The sequence below is a fragment of the Cibotium barometz genome, chromosome 63 (genome assembly GCF_041138505.1).
Source record: "Cibotium barometz isolate CiBa-2024 chromosome 63, ASM4113850v1, whole genome shotgun sequence".
In the NCBI taxonomy this organism is placed as follows: domain Eukaryota; kingdom Viridiplantae; phylum Streptophyta; class Polypodiopsida; order Cyatheales; family Cibotiaceae; genus Cibotium; species Cibotium barometz.
Genome location: NC_141108.1, coordinates 22,248,235 through 22,267,420, shown reverse-complemented (window position 1 = coordinate 22,267,420; position 19,186 = coordinate 22,248,235). Strand labels below are relative to the sequence as shown.

The following is a 19,186-nucleotide window of genomic DNA, read 5'->3' as shown; positions in this document are numbered from 1 at the left end:
GAAAGAAAGAAAGAAAGAGAGAGAGAGAGAACTAGCGAAGGCTGTTCAAGACTACGTGGCTATCTGACGATTGAAGGCTGCGCAGCCCACTTGAATAAAGATGCCAGTCGCATGAAATCGGCATCAGTCGTGTGCAGGCGTGCTGGTACACGCAGGTGGTATTGCAGGCAGTGGAGGGGACAAGCGCACGTAGGCAGGCGGACCGGTATGCAGGCAATCGGGTTGGTATGCGCAGGCAGGCACAGACCCCTGACTGTATGCGCAAGCGGCCAGGTTGTGCGCAGGCGTCAAATCCTCGCACGTAGGCGGGCGGGTACACGCAGACAGACGCGTAGCCGTCAGGTGGCAAAAGGCGGCGTTGAGGTTCCTACAGGATTTAGCAAAAAGCAAACGCGTGGAGGTTTTTTTTATAGCTTTCTTTTTTTTTAAAAAAACCCACGCCTTGTTTGTCCTTGCTTTCGTTTTTTTTGCTGAACCTTAGTAAAAGGGTTTTAAAAACCCATGCTTTACTTATAGGTGTTTTTTTTAAAGAAAATCAGAATATATAATAATAATAATAATAATTTATTTTTTTTATTTTTTTATTTTTTACCCCAAAAAAAAGCACAAAAGTAAAAGCTAAGTTAGCTTTTAGGGAAGCCTATAAATTCCCCTTAAGTGGGCTTCTTGCCACACATCTCTCAAGCTCTCAAGCTCTCTAGCACTCTCCTTGTGCAAGATAAATATTTTCTCTCCTCTTGCCCTCTTCAAGATGTCGACCCAAGAATCCGAGTTGGAGCCCATTCTCGAACGTGAAGACCTGCCGCCTACGGAAGCCACCGATGCAATCTTTTCGACGATTTTGTTTCAAAATCAGATTTCTAAGAGTTTAAAGTTGCTCTCGAAGCTTCTTCTTCGGAACGTCAAGCACAAATCGCCGCGCAGATGCAGGCTTTACAGAACTCCATCTCTTTGTTGACCACTACCCTATCTACTCTTTCGGGTATGGATACTTTGGCATCTGCTTTAGGCCCCAATATTACTCCGGAACAATTTGGGGGCAAGCAAAAGCAGTGTACCAAGGAGATAGTGGACACTTGGCTACATAAGTGGCAAGTCCATTTTTAGTTTCATCCATATGACAATGGAAAAAAGATCCAATTAGCAGCAGGTTTCCTCTCAGGCAAACCTTTGCTTTGGTGGAAAGAACGCAATCCTAAATCAACGACTTGGACACAATTCGAAGAAGTCTTCAAGAAAGAGGATGACTATGATGTTGTTGCCCGGTTTGCTACTTTGACCATGATCTCGCAGAACCTCACTTATGAGGTCTATCTCCAGAAATTTAGGGACTTGCAGATAAAACCTACGAAGATGGATTCCACAACTTTTTTGGGTTTCTTCGTAGCCGGTTTACCCGACTCATACCGTTTACAGGTTCAAAACAATAAATGCAAAACTTTGGACGAGGCCATTCATTCCGCTCGTATCTATGATGATACAATGGTCTCTTCCAAGTCTAAACCCGTTACCGAGCAGGGGAATAAGCACAAAAGGAAGTTCTCCGCACCGATGGCTAGCACGACAGAAGGAAAGTCTTCGGACCAACCTTCGAAGAATTCAACTTTGACACCAGCGAAGAAAAAATGTCTTCTAAAGGCTTTGAAGCTCAAGAAGGAGGGACGTTGCTTCATCTGCGGAAGAAAAAGGACATATGCGTAACGAGTGCCCGAAGCAAAAGGGTGCAAAGACCAACGCAGGACCCAAGCCAAAGGTAGCTAACCAGTTGTCTTTGACGGGTACGTCAATTACTGTACTTTCTCGCCCTAGTACTTGTTCTGATTGTCTGTTCAACTCTAAAGTTTTTGGCTTGCATGATCTTCTTCGAGTTTATGGAGAAGTGAATGGCCATAGAATCTTCTAGACCCTGGCAGCTCACACAACTTTGTTAATTACAAACTTGTGCAGAAATTGGGTCTTGACACAACACCCAGCGACCAGCGATCATACCTATGAGGTACGCCTACCTGCGGGTCGGCAAGTATGGGATCGAAAGGTGGAGACGCTACCGATCCGGATTTAGGACTACAAAGATACTCTGGAATGCTATATTATGCACCTAGAACATGTAGACTTGTTATTAGGGATTGAGTGGTTTAAGACTCTTCAAGACCAGATAGATTGGTCTAGTCATATTTTTTCTTTTGAACATAGGAACACCCAGTATAGTATCTTAGGTGATTGTATACATCCCTCTCAGGGACCTCTTGTAAATACAGTTGATTTTGGTAACATAATGGATTCTTCTTTGTATACTGCTTTCCATTGTGTATTGATTTCACTTTCTTCATTTCTCATACCTTCTATGGATGTCAATGAATTAAGTGTATTTGAAAGCAAAGAATTAAAGAAGATACTTGATTTATTTCAAGATGTATTTCCTAAGGAACTGCCATCGGGCTTACCACCCGAAAGGGCAGTAGATCATCGTATTGACCTGATCCCTGGTGCTCACCCTGTTAGTATTACACCTTACAGGATGAGCCAAGCTGAGGAAGATGAGTTGGCCAACCATTTCAAAGATTATTTGAGGAGGGGCTAGATCCGTCCAAGTAAATCACCTTGAGATGCACCTGTGTTGCTTAGGAGAAAGAAGGACAACACCTAGAGAATGTGTATAGATTACAAGAGATTGAACAAGATGTACCATGCCAGAGCTTCCTTGGCCGGAGAGATAGTCACGGGGGACTTGCCTGGCCAAGATGGAGCTATTGTTTCCGACTCCCCCCCCCCCCGTGAGAGCCATCACCATTGATTTTTTCCGATCCCTCCTCACGGGTGCCCTATTATCCCCATAGGTGATAGACGTGTGTGATGCGCGACAGGGTTTGGTGGCACACAAGAGAGGTGGTTCCCCCGGCTCTACGATCCTTATCGACTACCTTCAGCAGAGGAGCTGGTGGAGGCATTGACGGCTCTCCCTAGGGGAAAATGCCTCGAGGCGGATGGGCTTCCGGTTTCCTTCTTTCTTTGCCACTGGGATCTCATGAAAGGCGGCCTTCAAGTAGCCTTCAATGAGATTATGATCACAAGTGCCATGCTAGAGAGGCTTTCAGAGGGTTTGATACACTTGATTCCTAAGGAGGGTGGTGACAAATTGGAGATCCGGCGGTGGAGACCCATCACCCTTCTTGGGACCACCTACAAGATCTTGGCCATAGCCATCAGCCGAAGACTTCACCCTTTCCTTCCTAACTTGATCCATGACACTTAGACAGGTTTTGTTTAGGATCGGAGCATTCTAGACAACATCTTCACCATCTCGGAGGCGACTGCTTCGGCGAGGATGCGGCAACAGGATCTCATAGTGCTCCTACTAGACTTTGAGAAAGCTTATGATAGGGTTGATTGGAGCTTTCCGGAGGCATGATGCACCGGATGGGGTTCCCAGTGGAGCGGGTCCGTGGTGTTTAGGACTTTACTTGGCCTTTTACAGTGAGATTCTCATTCAGGGAGCCCGAGGCGACAGATTCCCTCTTTCTCGCTCGGTCCTGTCCACTGGCACCTTACCTTTTTCTATTTGTCACCGAGGCCATGAGTAGTTCTCTCTCAGCTTAGGAGACCGGGCTTCAAGGACTGTCTCCCCCTCTGTACTCAAGAGGAGCTGTTGGACTCAGAGTTTGCACATGACACAGCAACATACCTATCCGGAGATGTGAGGAATCTCTAGAGATTCGCTGAGGCGATCTAGATCTTTTGTCAAGCATCAGGAGCGCAGATCAACTGGCACAAGTCGTGTGGTTTTTGGGTAGACTCTGCACTCGTCCTGACTTGGCGCCTAGTTGAGGATCCCTAGGGGCACTTCAGTCTGCTATTTGGGATGTCAAGTGGGCATCGATATCTCTCCGGACCTCGAAGCAGCAGCTTGCCCCTCTTCAGAAGAAGCTTTTGTACTGGAGCTTTGCGAGGCTCTCCCTAGTTGGTCGAGTGGTGGTGGTGAATCAGGTCCTTCTTGCCACCATGTGGTACATTACTTCTTGTTGGGCCTTGTCCCGTGCATGCCTTGGTTAGGTACAGTGGTTGATCCAGAACTTCTTGTGGGCCGGTAGTGACAGTAGGCCTACCCGGGCCAAGGTGGCCTGGAGAGTGATCATTCAGCCACGACGTAGAGGGGGACCTAGGCATCATTGACCTGGCCATTCAGAGTTGCGCCTTGCTGGGCAAGTTGATTGTTAGAGGACTCCTTCCCGGTGGTGAGTCTTGGAAGGACTTACTCTTGGCCTGGATTTCAGCCCGTACCTCGAGCCTAGGGGGCCCTTGGCCGCAGAGCACTAGATGGATCTTCACAACAGAGATGTGGGCCCGCGAATTTAGCCCAGCTTTTGAGGACAAATTTGCAGCCAGTGTAACTTGGTTTGAACACAATGCTAATCAATACACTTAAATACACTAAGATTTAATGGACACATGCTCAATACAAGAAGTAATTTGCTGAATTGACAAGAGAGACACAATGAGCCGGAATGACTTGCCCCTCCCTCAAATAAAGTAAATTGATCTTGGGAGAATCAAGTACACAGTGTCATGGGCATTTTTGACCAGATTTCCATACCAATGTATATGAATACAGTATTGCAAACAAGTGGTTGTCGATGTAGACTTGCAACTCACACTACCTTCTCAAGTGCCCATGTTCCCTACCATCTGCTCTCTATTGTTCCACCAACAATGGTAGCAACAATCTGCAAGATAGCACGTAGGACAAGAGAACACTACACAGGGTATGTGATCTTGTAATCCGGTTCCTCCCTCCTACTACTTGCTTCCATATTTAAGCATAAAAGCTTACCAATTGCAAGTAGAGTTGATGATAGCGGAAGTCTTCGCGATGGAAGTCCTTGGAGTGATGAGATCTTCGATTTGTCGCATTTCTTCGCAACAAAAGTCTTCAAGAGGATGAAGGGAACCCTGGAAAAGCTTCCCTTATGGTTCAACTTGAGAAAAGAGGATTGAAATTAGGGCTTTCAGCAAAAAGACCAGAAATTATAGCAATAAAGAGAGCCGTTTTGTGAATTTCAGTCATTGGAAGTGTGTAGGAGAGTGATTAGCACCCAGAAACACTCTTGGAACCTTGGGGAAACATCTTAACAAGCTTGGATATGGAGTTGGGAAGGAAAAAGTGTAGAAAATATAGCCCAAATGCCCTCATGAAGGAGGCGCCTATCTCTAGAGAGAGGAGGACTGAGGTGGTGAGTTGTCTAGTGTAGGTGGCAGGTAGGTGCTTTGTGGAGTAAGCTAGAGAGGACACATGGCTGGTTACTCCCTCTGTACAAAGGGGATAAGGTCTGGGCGGTGGACATTGGGTTTTGTCCACCTCGGGACATCAGTGTGTGAACACCGGGTTGGTCATAATTTATAAGTGAGTTTTGGTCACCCAAAACTTAATGAAGTGTGTACACGCTCACTTATAAATTAGTGTTAACTCCTAAGGCTAAGTTTATGACCAATACTTACCACCTGTAGCTTGGACCAAGAGAGCAAACATGCTCATGCCACGCACATGGCAAGTACGTAGGTTGGCGTATCGAAGGCCTACAAGCGGGCTTTGGTGGTATGGGATGCCGGAGTTAGACACGGGTCTATGGGATTGTGTAGGAAGCCCTAGCCTTGGCTCAAGGAAGATCAGTGGATGCCGCTCACAGTTGAGAGGTGAGCTAGCCTATTATCTCATGCTTTGGTTAAGGACTAACCTTGGCTTTCAGCTATGATTAGGGAGATTCACAGAAGAACTTCACACCATCTAAGGGCAGTTTCACACATGCGTGGACACATAAACATATACAAGGGCTGATTCACACATACGAAGCTCCGAATACCCAACAAACCCCCTTCGGAGTGAAGATGGTGAGACCCAATGTCACCAGCCTCGACATTTTCCGATATGAAAGGGGTCTGGTGGACTCCAGTGTTAGACATCACCCCCTACTTGCTGGCTTCCTATTTGGTGTCCTATTTTAGCCTCTAGGGCTGACCATGTTAGTCAGAGGGACTGGTCACCCCTCACTCATATTTTACCCATATTTATTCCCCATTTTATGGTCGGTCTTGGGATTTTCCCCAGTCGTCGAGGCGGCTACCTTCATGTAGAGGTATATATAGCCGGCATGCCTCCCTCATATTTTACTGCTTGCATTGCTTGCCTAGCTTGTCTAGCTGCAGTCCCTCACTTACGGGGTTCTCCCCTCTTGCTCGGGACATGTATTCCTTTGGTGATGATATTGAGAGCAGGTTCTAACCTAGGGCTGCAAATCTGAAAACGCAGAGGTATAAGGGGCTGAATATGGAAATGTTGAAGCCTCAAATCAAGAACTGCTGCAGAGAACAATCAGGGGGTGGGAGGGATGGCACAAGATAACCAGAAAGGATAGGCAAAAGGGAGCCCAAAGAGCTCCAAGATCAGGGCTGGAAAGCAAGCCCAAACAGGCCAAAAAACACAGCCTATTTGGGACAGCTATGTTGCAGTACAGTCCTGAAAAAAACGCCTGAGAACCCCTAGAAGGTGCCACCAAGAAGGACAGGTATGCTATCCAGAAAAAACACCCTTGTCAGGCTGCCAAGAAGCTACAAACTGACGCCCTGAAGAGAGGAAACTGCAGCCCACTGTATGGGTATCGATCAGCCCTTGAAGAAACGCAAGCTTCAATGCATGAACACAAAAACGCAGATCTGTCCATGGGCGGAAAAACGCAGATATGAAGAGGTAGAGGAGGGAGCATGCAACGCTGAAAATCACCGGCGCTCTGATACCACTGCAGTTTATATTCCTGCTTCCCTTCCTCATTGTGAGGAGTCTATCCCTGCATCTCTTTATGATGCTTCTGATGCCCCTCCCCCTGCCAGTTCTGCAGGCTTCTTGTTTTGGAGGATGGTTTTTTGGACCCAGTGGGATGCTTTGGATTTGTGGTTGCTAACCGTGCCTCGAGCACAGTGGTACTTCCAAAGTTTTTTGGATTTGGATCAGAATCAGGTTGGGCTTGTACCAGTCCGACGATATCATTTTTCAGAGGGGGATGTGGAGTCCTTTCATCTTGCGATGCCCACCTCAGTGGCGTGTACTTATGTACAGCATTGGGCAACTCATGTTATGGAGTTTGTGCAGATGGACCCCATATTTTCTACATAGTTTTTACATCTTGCGAGCCGACCTTTTCAGAGGATGCTTTTATACAGCATTTGGCTACTCTTAGTACAGAGTTGGAGCAGATTGACTCTTTCTTTTGAGGGTTCCAGTGAGGAGCAATTTGCTTCTCCCAGGATTGATTATATACAAGATCTGATCTTGGTTGGTTATGAGGTTTTTCATACCTTTTCCAGGCTGGATACACGACATTCGACTTCGGGGAGTGTTCTTACACTTGGGTTTGGAACCATTATTTGGAGCAGCATGTCGCAGCCTATATGGTTGTTTTCTTCCAAAGGAATGGTGTACCTGGCAGCTTGTTCTGTTGCTTTTGTAGCTGAGTTGCTAAGGAGATTGCTTGTGGAGCTTTCTTGGTACCTGTTTCTGCAGTCTTTCATCTTTGATCGAGGACGGCGTCTCTGGCTTCTTGCAGTTTGCTCAGCATCCGGTGCTGAGAGGGGGTGTTAGACATCATCCCCTACTTGCTGGCTTCCTATTTGGTGTCCTATTTTAGCCTCTAGGGCTGACCATGTTAGTCAGAGGGGCTGGTCACCCCTCACTCATATTTTACCCATATTTATTCCCCATTTTATGGTCTTGGGATTTTCCCCCGTCGTGGAGGTATTTATCACTAGTTGGCTGCCTTCATGTAGAGGTATATATAGACGGCATGCCTCCCTCATATTTTACTGCTTGCATTGCTTGCCTAGCTTGTCTAGCTGCAGTCCCTCACTTACGGGGTTCTCCCCTCTTGCTCGGGACATGTATTCCTTTGGTGATGATATTGAGAGCAGGTTCTCACATGTGTTTCCTCTCCATCTTTCTCTCTCACTCTCTCTTCTGTGTTTCCACTTTCCCTTCTTCCGCTGCACATTCTATCATCCAGGATGTCTAAATATTTGGAAAGTACAAGCTTTGGGAATGAGGGATTATCCTCGAATACAAAGGATCACACTCCTAAAATTTAGGGGGGTTACTATTTTTGGGGGATTATCCTGGAATACAAAGGATCACACTCCTAAAATTTAGGAGGGTTACTATTTTTGGCCCGACTCCGATGGAAATTCCGTTTGCGCCATTAAGTCTGGAATTGAGTAAATGGGGGGACATGCCAAAGCACATTTGGCAGAAGGTCTACCAGTTGGGATATTTTTAAAGGTAAACATTATGGGAGAACCCATATCGTAGATTGGGACATGTGGCAAGGAAGTGGACCAAAGTGAGACAAGTGGCCTGACACTTGTTAGAAAGTGGATCAAAGTGAGACAAGTGGCCTCACACTTGTCAATTCAACTATTGTGTGGCTCTCCACTTATCTTCATAGCCTTCTCTTTCCATTTTCACTCATGGGGAGCCCCAAATCTATAAATTGGAGCCCTATCTCTTCGTTAAGGGAGGCTCTCTTGCTCCACACACTAGCCTCTATCGCTATTACAAGCTGCCCTAATGATGGCTACCCTCTTTCTCTCTCTTGAAGGCTGCCCATTAAGTGTACCGACTATTGGAGACTGTTTTGGAGGCTTCCATCGCACAGAAATACTGAAGGCAAGGGTAATTAATCATTTTATTATGATTTCCAGCCACTATACTTCTTGTACCAGCATTTGTACTTGCTGTACTAGCCACTGTACTTGTACCAGCCACTATACTTGCTGTACCAGCCAATGTACTTGTTGTACAGGCTGAATGGAGGGTTGAACCTGTTGTACCAACTTTATTGCATGAAGACCCATGGTTTTTGGGGAAGAATCAGTACCCACATGGAGATATATGGATTATATTGTTGGCTCGGCATTTCTACAACCTATGTACCGGTTGAATTTTCTGGTTGCCTCGTGCTGGGTTGTGTTATGATTTGGATAATCCGGCATCTCCCGTAGGTAGAGTAAGGATATTATTCTCCTTGGGTAATAAAATACTCCAAGAAGGGGGGTGGGGGGGGGGGGGGGATTTCAGTGTTCAATATGCATTGATGGTCAAGTGTTCTTGTGAAACCCCCGGCCCTCCGGAGTCTAGTTACACTCAACATGCAAAGGAAGTAGCTACCATCACATGCATATTACCTGGAACGTGAGCTAGCATCATAGTCACAGGGGACGGAGGGGACGGCAGCTTGGAACGCGGGGACGCCGATTCGGGACGGACCAGCAACGGGGACGGACGGGGACGGACGGACGTCCCCCATGGCACGTTTCTCACAAGGGACGGCGACGGGGACGGCATAGGGACGGGGGACGCCGGTGAGGGACGGACCTGTGAGGGGACGGCAGAGAGATGCCTGCCATTTTTGGCCGTTGCGCTTCCCATTTCTAGCCTTTTTTAGCTGTTGGCTCTTTGAGGCTTGTTTGGCCCCTCTCTCTCTTGCCCTTGAGGCTTAAAGTTTGAGCCTTGGGCCTTGGGCCTTGGCCCTTGAGGCTTGGCCCTTGCCTCTCTCTCTCTCTCACTTGCCCTTCCCTCTCTCTTGCCTATCTAATATCTATATATAGAACAAGGCTACAAGGCTACAAACATGGAGTTTAGCGTAAACGGCCCTTCGGGCCGGGGGGGAGTCATCTCCCCCCCGGACCCCCTGCAGAGAGGGGCTCACGCCCCCCTCCGCACCTTCCCCCAAGTAGGCTGGTGTGAAACTGCGCGCCGCAACGGACTCAAAATTTACAGCCCATATGCATTAGGTGTATAATAACTCACCGCATATGCATGTAGCCTGGTTGGCAGTGTGCCAACCTTCTCTAGAATCGTCTCATGCTATCTGGCCACAATCGGCCACCATCCGGTGTTTAAACCGGGACCTATCAGGTGACCCGTGCTACTCATAAATGCCTTCTCCTCATATAGGGGGGACTCACAAAGTAGAGTTAGCCGGTGCCTGCGTAGTTACCTGAGGGTGGAAAAACTTTTAAAAAAAAGTATTTTTTGAGTGCCGTTCCCTCCCCCGTCCCCGTTCCCTACTTATGGCCGTCCCCCGTCCCGTCCCCGTCCCCGTCCCCCGTTACCGTCCCCCGTTCCTTGTGACTATGGCTAGCATGTTACCTCATGCTTTGGTTAAGGACTAACCTTGGTTTTCAACTGTGTTTAGGAAGATTCAGGGAAGGACTTTACACCATCTAAGGGCGGTTTCACACATACAATGAAACATAAACACATACAAGGGCTGGTTCACACATACGAAGCTCAGAATACCCAACAAACCCCTTCAGAGTGAAGATGGTGAGACTCAACACGCAAAGGAAGTAGGTACCTTTCTACCTTTCTATTTTCACAGATCAACTTGTTCGGAGGTGGCGTAGGTGTGAAGACAGCAGCAAGCAAGCAAATGTCGCAGCGGGAAAATGTCGAAGCGGGCAGCAACGGCTGACTATGTGGCGAGGACGTAGATGAGGTAGTGTGAGTAGGAGTGCTGGATGAGTTTGGCGGAACACTAGCTAGAGGTGGCATAGTGGTCGCAAATAGCTGACGGAAAAACAACGCTCAGTAATCATTGAAGCGATGGCGTGCGGCTGCACTAGGCGATCAGGAGGGCAGCGCACAAGCTCGCACTGGCTGGAGGAGATGATGCAGCAGACGCTAGTTGTGCACGTTGCACGAGCTGTTGAGCAGCGCACAAGTGGCGCTTCAGGGCCATTGTAGAAACTGCAAGAGATGGACTCTGATACCATTTGTAGGAATTAGGGTCAAGCAAAAAAGCAGCTGTGTAGGATAAAAGATATCCATGCTGTGCATGTGCACAGAGAGAGAGAAAGAAAGGAAGTTATATTAACGTCTAGAAAAGGCCAAAATGACTCATCATGTCCATGGAATACATCAGCATGGGTACTAAAATGAAAGAAAAAGACAAATCTAAAATGCTAAAGCTGAGATGCTAGGGCTGATCCATGTACAAAGAGCATAAGGCTCACATATCATCCTAAGATATCCCACATGGGGCGCCGCAACATGGCACTTAGAGTCGTAAAGCTGAACCGCAGTGCTTTTTAGACTTTAGAGCCTTATCTTTTGACACAACACACACTCGGGCAATGACACATGGTAAGTGCCTACGACGTCAGTGCTATCACATTTACACATAAAACGGCTATAAGAGCTTGTCCACACACAAACACAATATGCCATCTAAGGGCTGTTTCACACATACATGAACATACGAAGCTCAACATTGCATACCTTGGCACATTGCCCACAAGTGAGTTCCACAGAGCCAATTAGTGGACCCAGATGCAGATTTAAGTCCTATTTAAAAGATACCTGAAGTCCCGGGGGCTTCACTCCCTGCTTATGGACAAACCTGTTTGGGATATGGATCTATGTATTGTTTTCCATTTGTTTCGTTCACTATATTGTGTATGGGTGTATTGGACACCTCCAATTCCCCTACACTGGTTGGTCTCATAGGCCTTTTTGGTCTTTTGCTAGACCTTATTAAACCCTCTCTCTCTCTCTCTCTCTCTCTCTCTCTCTCCACATGCACCTCAAGAGCACAAGCACAATTGCTTGCAGGTTGTAAGCATAAAGCTCGAGAAATGCATAGCACATGCACAGTAACAAAAATTTTAACTACACATGCCTGCACAAGTTAGCCTGCATACACGTTACATATTGTAAATCTTTAGTCTGCCAAAGTTCCCAAATAGGCATACACAAGATGTAGATCCCAATGTCATTATAACTGATCGTTCTAGAAACCTCTCATACATAATTGCAACACCAATAAATTCTCATTAAAAACAGAAAAAACAACTCACATTTTTTCCAGAATCATACGCCTCATACTAACATCTGATTCCGTCTGCCATGTTCTATGCATTCCTCCCTGTGATGTCAGCGAGTTCATGTTCTGAGAAACAGTGGCTAATTGGCCAGCTACTTGTCCCGGAAACTGGCCTGAAAGCTGTGCATGTGCTTGCATCTTTCAGGTCCCTCAAACCACTTTAGCAGTGAAACTTTGTATTCCTGTAGTCCCAAACACTCAATTGTCACCTGACTTCAATGACGAGCAGCTATGCTCGCTTGAAAAACTTGGTTAAAGCTCCCAAAACCTCCTTGTACAATCCTGTGTTGAATCAAAATATCCTGTGTAAAATAAGCTAACGCAGGCGCCAACAGTACGCAGAAAGCCTGTCCACTAAAAGCATTCCTTCTCAAAACATCGAAACCCAAGAAAAGTCTGCGTCTGAGTCTGCATCTTCTTCTGCGAGAACTGCCTCCCACACTTGAATTGCAGTAGCTTGCCCCTCCCCATTGAAGGGCGAAGAGCAAATCGGGTTGGGTTAGGGCAAGCCCGGAGCAGCCATGGCGAGGGGAACTCGGAAGAAATTAGGCAGATGGAAGGGCACCTGTGCAGTGATTTCCTCTTCTGTTTAACCCTTTTTTTTCAAAACCCTGCTGTCGCTGTGGAAAAAATGGCCACGGCGATGGCGAGCTTCGCGTCCTGATTGAGAAGGATTCTTATCCTAATGAAGACGGAGATGAGGATGATGATGTGGATGGCGAATCCGAAGCTAGAAATGGAGGTGGTGTTCTGTGTTCCTTAGTTTAGGGAGATAAGGGGGCTGAGAATGATGATGACGACGATGGCTGTGTGTGATCCCGCGGGAGAGAGAAGCAGCAAAACAAACGCGCACGCACACAAAATCTGACGACGAAGAGAGAAAGTTACACCAGGCCCCTATTATTTAATTGCCTCCAACACAGTTGGCACAAACTTGTAGTGCTTTGAAGCTTTCAAGCTTGCCAATTGAGCTATATATAGCCTATAGTGCACAAAGCATAAGCTTTAGATCTTGGAGGAATGATGGCCAATTAAACCCTAAGAAATCTTTTTGTGTGTCAACGTATATGTAGTATGTTAGGTTGATCCATTTGTACATTAGTGCCTACCAATATTAGAGAACCTTGAGGAATGGGATCCACGTCATGCAATTTGGTTAACGTCAAGCCCTTTGCCAACTTGAATCTACAACCGTTGATTATTTTTTTCACAATGTCTCGATTCAATATCTGCCAAAGACATCTTCATCACTTCACTATATAGTAAAAGTCTCGTTGCCATGTTGTAATCGTCTTATCAATGTTTGCATACATCATTGACGTCATGCTCCTATGATGAGGATCATGAGGAAATTGGCAAATAAGGCTAATCATATGTAAGTGGTGATTGGGGACCCTTGTGTCACTTACTCTTGGGCAGTCTAGTGAGAAATGACTAATTAAGTATTATAAAAGTTAATTTCATCACATTTATACTATCATCTTTTGATTTGTGCGTATATGAGTGTGTGTGGGATGGGAAAATGTAATTACTTAGGATTTATGTCCTCTTCTAGATCACATATATTATTTGTCTTCTCAATTTCCCAGTGATAAATGACTTACAAAGTATATCGCTAATTTTCTCATGTTTGTAACATGTTCTTCCCATTTTGTAGAGTAAAGTTAAGTGTTCTCGCTACTCTTTCTCTCCCTGGCAACCCTATGTAATACATAGGATTTGGGAGGCAATGCTCTCTTCTTGATTACATATCTTTTCTTTCTTCTATCCCCTCTTATTTCCTCCATCTCTTCTTTTGGGTCTAGGCATTGCACACAAACGGCTTGTTGGAGCTTTGATGACCACATAAGTGTTTTCTCACACCACCTATAACATTAGGAGTTGCCTCAATGTAGCAACAAGCATAGGAAGACTACTTGACCACAACAAGCACAAAAAGGTGAATCTTTTGAGCTTTTGGTGGTTAGATAAGTCTCCTAATAGCCTTGTGAGACCAAGCAAACATCTTTGGTATAACTAGTCTTAAAAAGTCCTTAGGAAAGTTACCAAACTGCGAAGCTCGAGAGCTTTGCCTTCTTGTGTGGAATGCTTGCTTATGGAGTGGTCCTCCATGCTTGTTGTCACACCGAGCTAGCTCCAAGCATTATAGGCAGTGCAATATAATGAAGCAATAGATAATTTGACCACCACCAAAAGCTTCAAGCCATTCACACGCAATGCCTTGACCTACAAGAAGAAGGGAATAGAGGGAACAAGATGAAAGAGGAGAAGAAAGATATCACACAATCTAAAGAGGGAATTACCTTTCCTAACCGTTAAGCAATGGCATGCCCATACACAATCACATAGGGTTACAGAAGTAGAGAGAAAGAGTAGAGAGAACACTCAACTTTATTGGCCAAGATGAACATTTGTGTACTCTATAAAATGGACAAGAAGTGGGACTCCATTGTTACTACTCATAACTAAAAATTGAGTATTTGTTTGAATTTATGTGCTTGTGCAGTGGTGCCGATCACATTCTTATTTATTTCTAAAGTTGCATTGTTATTCTCCTAAAAATTTACAAGCACACAAAAATTAAGGTAAAATGATGGCACCAATGTTTCGCATGCATGCTCCAAAAATCAAGAATGACTTGTAATGTTAATAATAAAATCAACCTAAAGCTCCCAACATCTCTTCTTCATGTTTAGATCATGAAGGCTTTCACGCATATAATGGATGAGAGTGCCCTCTTCTCTAAGTAGACACCTCTGACTAGACACTAAGATGACCAATGTTTGCACACAAGGTGTGTTCTTATCTTGTTTGATTGTATGACAAGAGAGTGCATGTGATACTTGTGAGAAGTTATCAAATTATTAACATCAAGATAAAAACAAATGCCAATAATGTTTTATAGATGATGATGAAATGTGCCATGATGCTAGAGGTTTCAATGATGACTAACAATCCCAATGATGATGATGGTCAATGAACCTTTCAAAATGTTTATTAGATATTTTACCCTCTATGGTTATTTTTGAGGACATATGGGATAACCATTAGTACCATGCTAATGAGTTGGCATCATGGGTGACACCACATAATATTGATGACTCAGTGTATTAATGGTATATGTATTTGGGGCCATATGCTAGTGTTATTAGTATTGCAGGTGACACCGTGTTCATACTGAGGTAGTGTACTATTGCAGAATGAATACACGCATCTATTATTCGATACTATAGGCTTTTAGAGAAGTAAGAGATCACAAAATACCTAATAAACAACACAATAACTAAGAGATTATTGTTAGACTTTTACATCTAAAATATATGTATTGGATAACCAATATTTTAAGAGACTCGAGACTTGAAGACTAGAATTTAGAGTTAGTTGACAGAATGGGTATTGAGAATAGTATAACCCAAAATGGAGGTTTTGTTTAAGACAAAAGAAAATGGGGTAACATTGTGCTCTCTAGTAAATGAAAAGTTTCATTATTTAAAAAATAGTATTTGAGATAATATGCATAACTTTATCTTTAAAAGAGTTTTGAGGTTACTGCATATTAGTTACTCGTCTCATCGTATGATAAAGTTAAGATTGCATTTTCTAACTTTGAGAAAATATGCATAACTTTATCTTTAAAAGTGTTTTGAGTTTACTACATATTAGTTACCAGCACTGCATGATAAAGTTAAGATTGCATTTTCCAAAATAAAACATAATTGTATTAGAAAAGGCATGATCTTTATATGTCCATCAGATTATCTATGATAAGAAGCTGGATTTCTTAGCAGTACCACTACTGAGAATAGCTATTATCTTTAGTATAGAATAATTCCATATGTCATTCTCTTTTCATAGGTAATAATCTTTCCAAGCAAGAGGGAAACTATGACACATAGGTCCTTGAAGGGGAAATCGTTAGCATTGACCTTTAGTGACATGGTTGTCACTTTTGCTAAACAAGAGGGAACATTCCTCCTTAACTCCAATTCTTTAATAGCTAAAATAAAAAATGAAACCAAAAACCTAGAACATAATTTTTTTAGATTAGATAGTAACAAATGATAATATCCTTATTATGAAGAGAGAGAGAGAGAGATCATAAATGATGACTAGAAACACATTAGAAACTTCATGAGATAGTACACATAAATGACCTTTTTAAGCACAAACATGGATTGACCATAGTAAGTGACATGTCTTTGACCAATGTAAAAAATAGATGTTATAATATTATTAGTTCTAAAAGCCTAATCTATAAACTTAAAAAACACAAAACTTAAACAGTCATGGTGGTTAATGTCTAGTATATATTCTCTAGACATGGAAGAAAAATAATTTACTATCAAGTCTCGAAACACCACTACTTAAAGTAGTGGTGAATAGAAAATGATGCACATGTCACCCACACTGATGATAATGAGTCTATGTTATTTATTTTCCTTTCACATTGAAAGGAATTTTTAGAACATCGATCTTTGTTGTTATCCTTTCTCTTGATGTCATACTAGTATGGACGATATAGATGTTGCAAAATCTGACGAGATGACAATTTCTTGTTTGTTAAATTCATCTTTATCATTCCAGTATAGGACAGTTATGATGTTGAGGAATTCAACGATTATGATGTTCGTATAATAGATTTACTTGTAGATTAGTTGATAATAAGATTTACAATTATTTCCTTTCACATTGAAAGAAACTTTTAGACATTTATCTTTTTTGTTGTCCTTTCTCTTGACTTTGAAAAAAAAAATCAATAGAAAAAATTGAGTAAATAGATCTGGATCAACAAACTTTTAGAACATTGATCTTTTTTAATGTCCTTTCTCTTGACTTTGAAAGAAAAATTAGCATAAAAATTTGAGTAAATAGATTTGGATCAATAAACTGTTCCCCGAAATCTAGAGCGATCACCAGCAAGCGGAGCAAAGGGCTTCCCAGAAGGAAGCCTAAGTGAAGTGATCACTTGTCAATTATTCGAGAAAGGAAAGGTCAACCGCTTCCACTGGCAAGAGGTTATGCAGTTGCATCTATTGATGAGTGCAAGCTCGGATTACATGAAAATGGACCTAAAGGTAAGCGTAGCAAAAGGCTTCCTTCAAGGAAGCCTAAGCAAAGCGATCACCTTCCACTAGGGTATGGACGATATAGATGTTGCAAAATTTGGCAATAGCAATTTCTTGTTTTTTAAATTCATCTCTATCGTTCTAGTATGGTTATGATGTTGAGAAATTCAATGATCACGATGTGTGTATGATAGATTTACTCATAGATTAGTTGATAATAAAAATTGTGATTATTTTGAACATGCGTCATCCTAGAGAAGATGATTTACTCATAGATTAGTTGATAATAAAAATTGTGATTATTTTGAACATGCGTCATCCGAGAGAAGATGATTGGTACAAGCTTGGGCGGTGTTACTGCATTTTTCCAGAACTTATTTGCTTATATATGTAACCATGCAGCTAAGGGTAGCTGCTAACTCAAGTAAGAGGGAATGTTAGATTATTTATAATGTGTGGGTTTTTTGAGGACGTTGATGGGTTTTTTTGTGTCAACACCTATGTGCCCAATGGAAGTGTCCCCACCTAGACCCACTAATAAGAATGAATCGTTAAGTATGTGTAGAACCTTAAGAAGTAGGGGCTGTTGCATGGCCACCTTCTATTAATGAACCAACTATTGTCAACCTCAGCCAAAAGAAGAAAGAGCACTTACATGTGCAGTAGAGGAGAGGCATGTTGGAGCTAGAGGAGGGAGAGATTTGGAGAGATGGGAAGGAACCAGAAGAGAGACATGGGATTTGTGAGAAAGCTCTGTGGAAGCTTATCGTTGTGTTTTGTTGTTTTTTCAGTTTGGGTTGAAGGTCGTTTGCGATGACAATGCTTGTCTTGTGAAGAGGCGTGAATTTGTGTGAGAAATCTTTGGTTTGTTCAAAGCAGAGGGTGCACGGGTGACAGAGGATCTTGTAGGAGGTTGGTGCCCTAGGATCTCTGAGTTGTAGCTCTATTGGAACTTGGAGCAGCCTAAGGATTTGCTCAACAATTCTCGGTTGTGGTGGTTGAGGTTGAAGGCCTGCAGAGTGTGTTTGTAAGCCCTTTGTTATGGGTTCTTGTGGAATTGAAGAAAAAGACTTGAAGAGTTTTTATGGGATTTTTTTGTGTGGTGGATTCCCTTTGTTCTTAAGGTTCTCTCTCTCGACCGTTTGAACCCCATGTCTCAGGATTGTTGAGACAAGCTCATTAATCATCTATATGCAAGAGGCTCCTTATGTGTTTGGATGGATGAAATGATTATGCTCTACTTTTTGTTGTTTGGTTTAAGATTACTAAGAGAATGCATGTGTGAGTGAAGATCTGAGGATTGCTGAGTCGAGTTTGTATTAGTAGAAAGCTCTTGTTTTTAGTCAACAGGGTCTGACAGTGTCACCAGGTGATTAGCTGGAGTCAGTTGTGTGTCTGGATTAGTCACAGCTGATGTTGTTAAAGTATAGATCTTATCTTGTTTGAGACTTGTGGAGTCTGGTCTGACAATCAGAAACCTATCGGAAGTCAGCCGAATAGGTTGGGGACTAGATGGTGGTTTAGATCAGCTGAGGACTGTGTCAGTCAGAAGGGTGTCAGATGGGGTCAACTAAGTATCAATAGGAGTCAGTTGAGGGTATACAAGGGTTGAAATGATCTCTTTGAGTTGAAGGGAAAAGTTGTGGGTTTTGGTTTGACTGTTAGATTTTCAGTCAGCTTAGCAGTCAGTTGGATTCAGTCAGCTTAGCAGTCAGTTGGATTCAGTCAGCTTAGCAGTCAGTTGGATTCAGCCAGCTTAGCAGTCAGTTGGATTCAGTCAGCTTAGCAGTCAGTTTTGGTTTGACTGTTAGATTTTCAGTCAGTTGGATTCAGTCAGCTTAGCAGTCAGCTAGATTTTCAGTTAGCTTAGCAGTCAGTTAGATTTTCAGTTAGCTTATCAGTCAGTTTTGGTTTGACTGTTAGATTTTCAGTCAGCTTAGCAGTCAGTTGGATTCAGTCAGCTTAGCAGTCAGTTGGATTCAGTCAGCTTAGCAGTCAGTTTGACTGTTAAATTTTCAGTCAGCTTAGCAGTCAGTTTTGGTTTGACTGTTAGATTTTCAGTCAGCTTAGCAGTCAGTTGGATTCAGTCAGCTTAGCAGTCAGTTTTGGTTTGACTGTTAGATTTTCAGTCAGCTTAGCAGTCAGTTGGATTCAGTTGAGGGCTAAAGTTGGTGGTGTCAGCTGAAGGCTTGGGAG

The 19,186-nt window shown here is 43.5% G+C and overlaps 1 protein-coding gene across 1 annotated transcript in view; it reads right to left on the bottom strand.

The window, feature by feature from the left end:
• LOC147603843 (histone acetyltransferase HAC1-like) overlaps positions 1–12,821 on the bottom strand; it is a 149,744-nt gene extending 136,923 nt beyond the window's left edge. Inside the window, exon 1 of the mRNA XM_086796331.1 lies at positions 11,899–12,821. Coding sequence (XP_086652457.1) covers positions 11,899–12,062 — 164 coding nt within the window. The 5' untranslated portion in view covers positions 12,063–12,821. The remainder of the gene's footprint in view (positions 1–11,898) is intronic.
• Between the last annotated feature and the right edge of the window lie 6,365 nt (positions 12,822–19,186).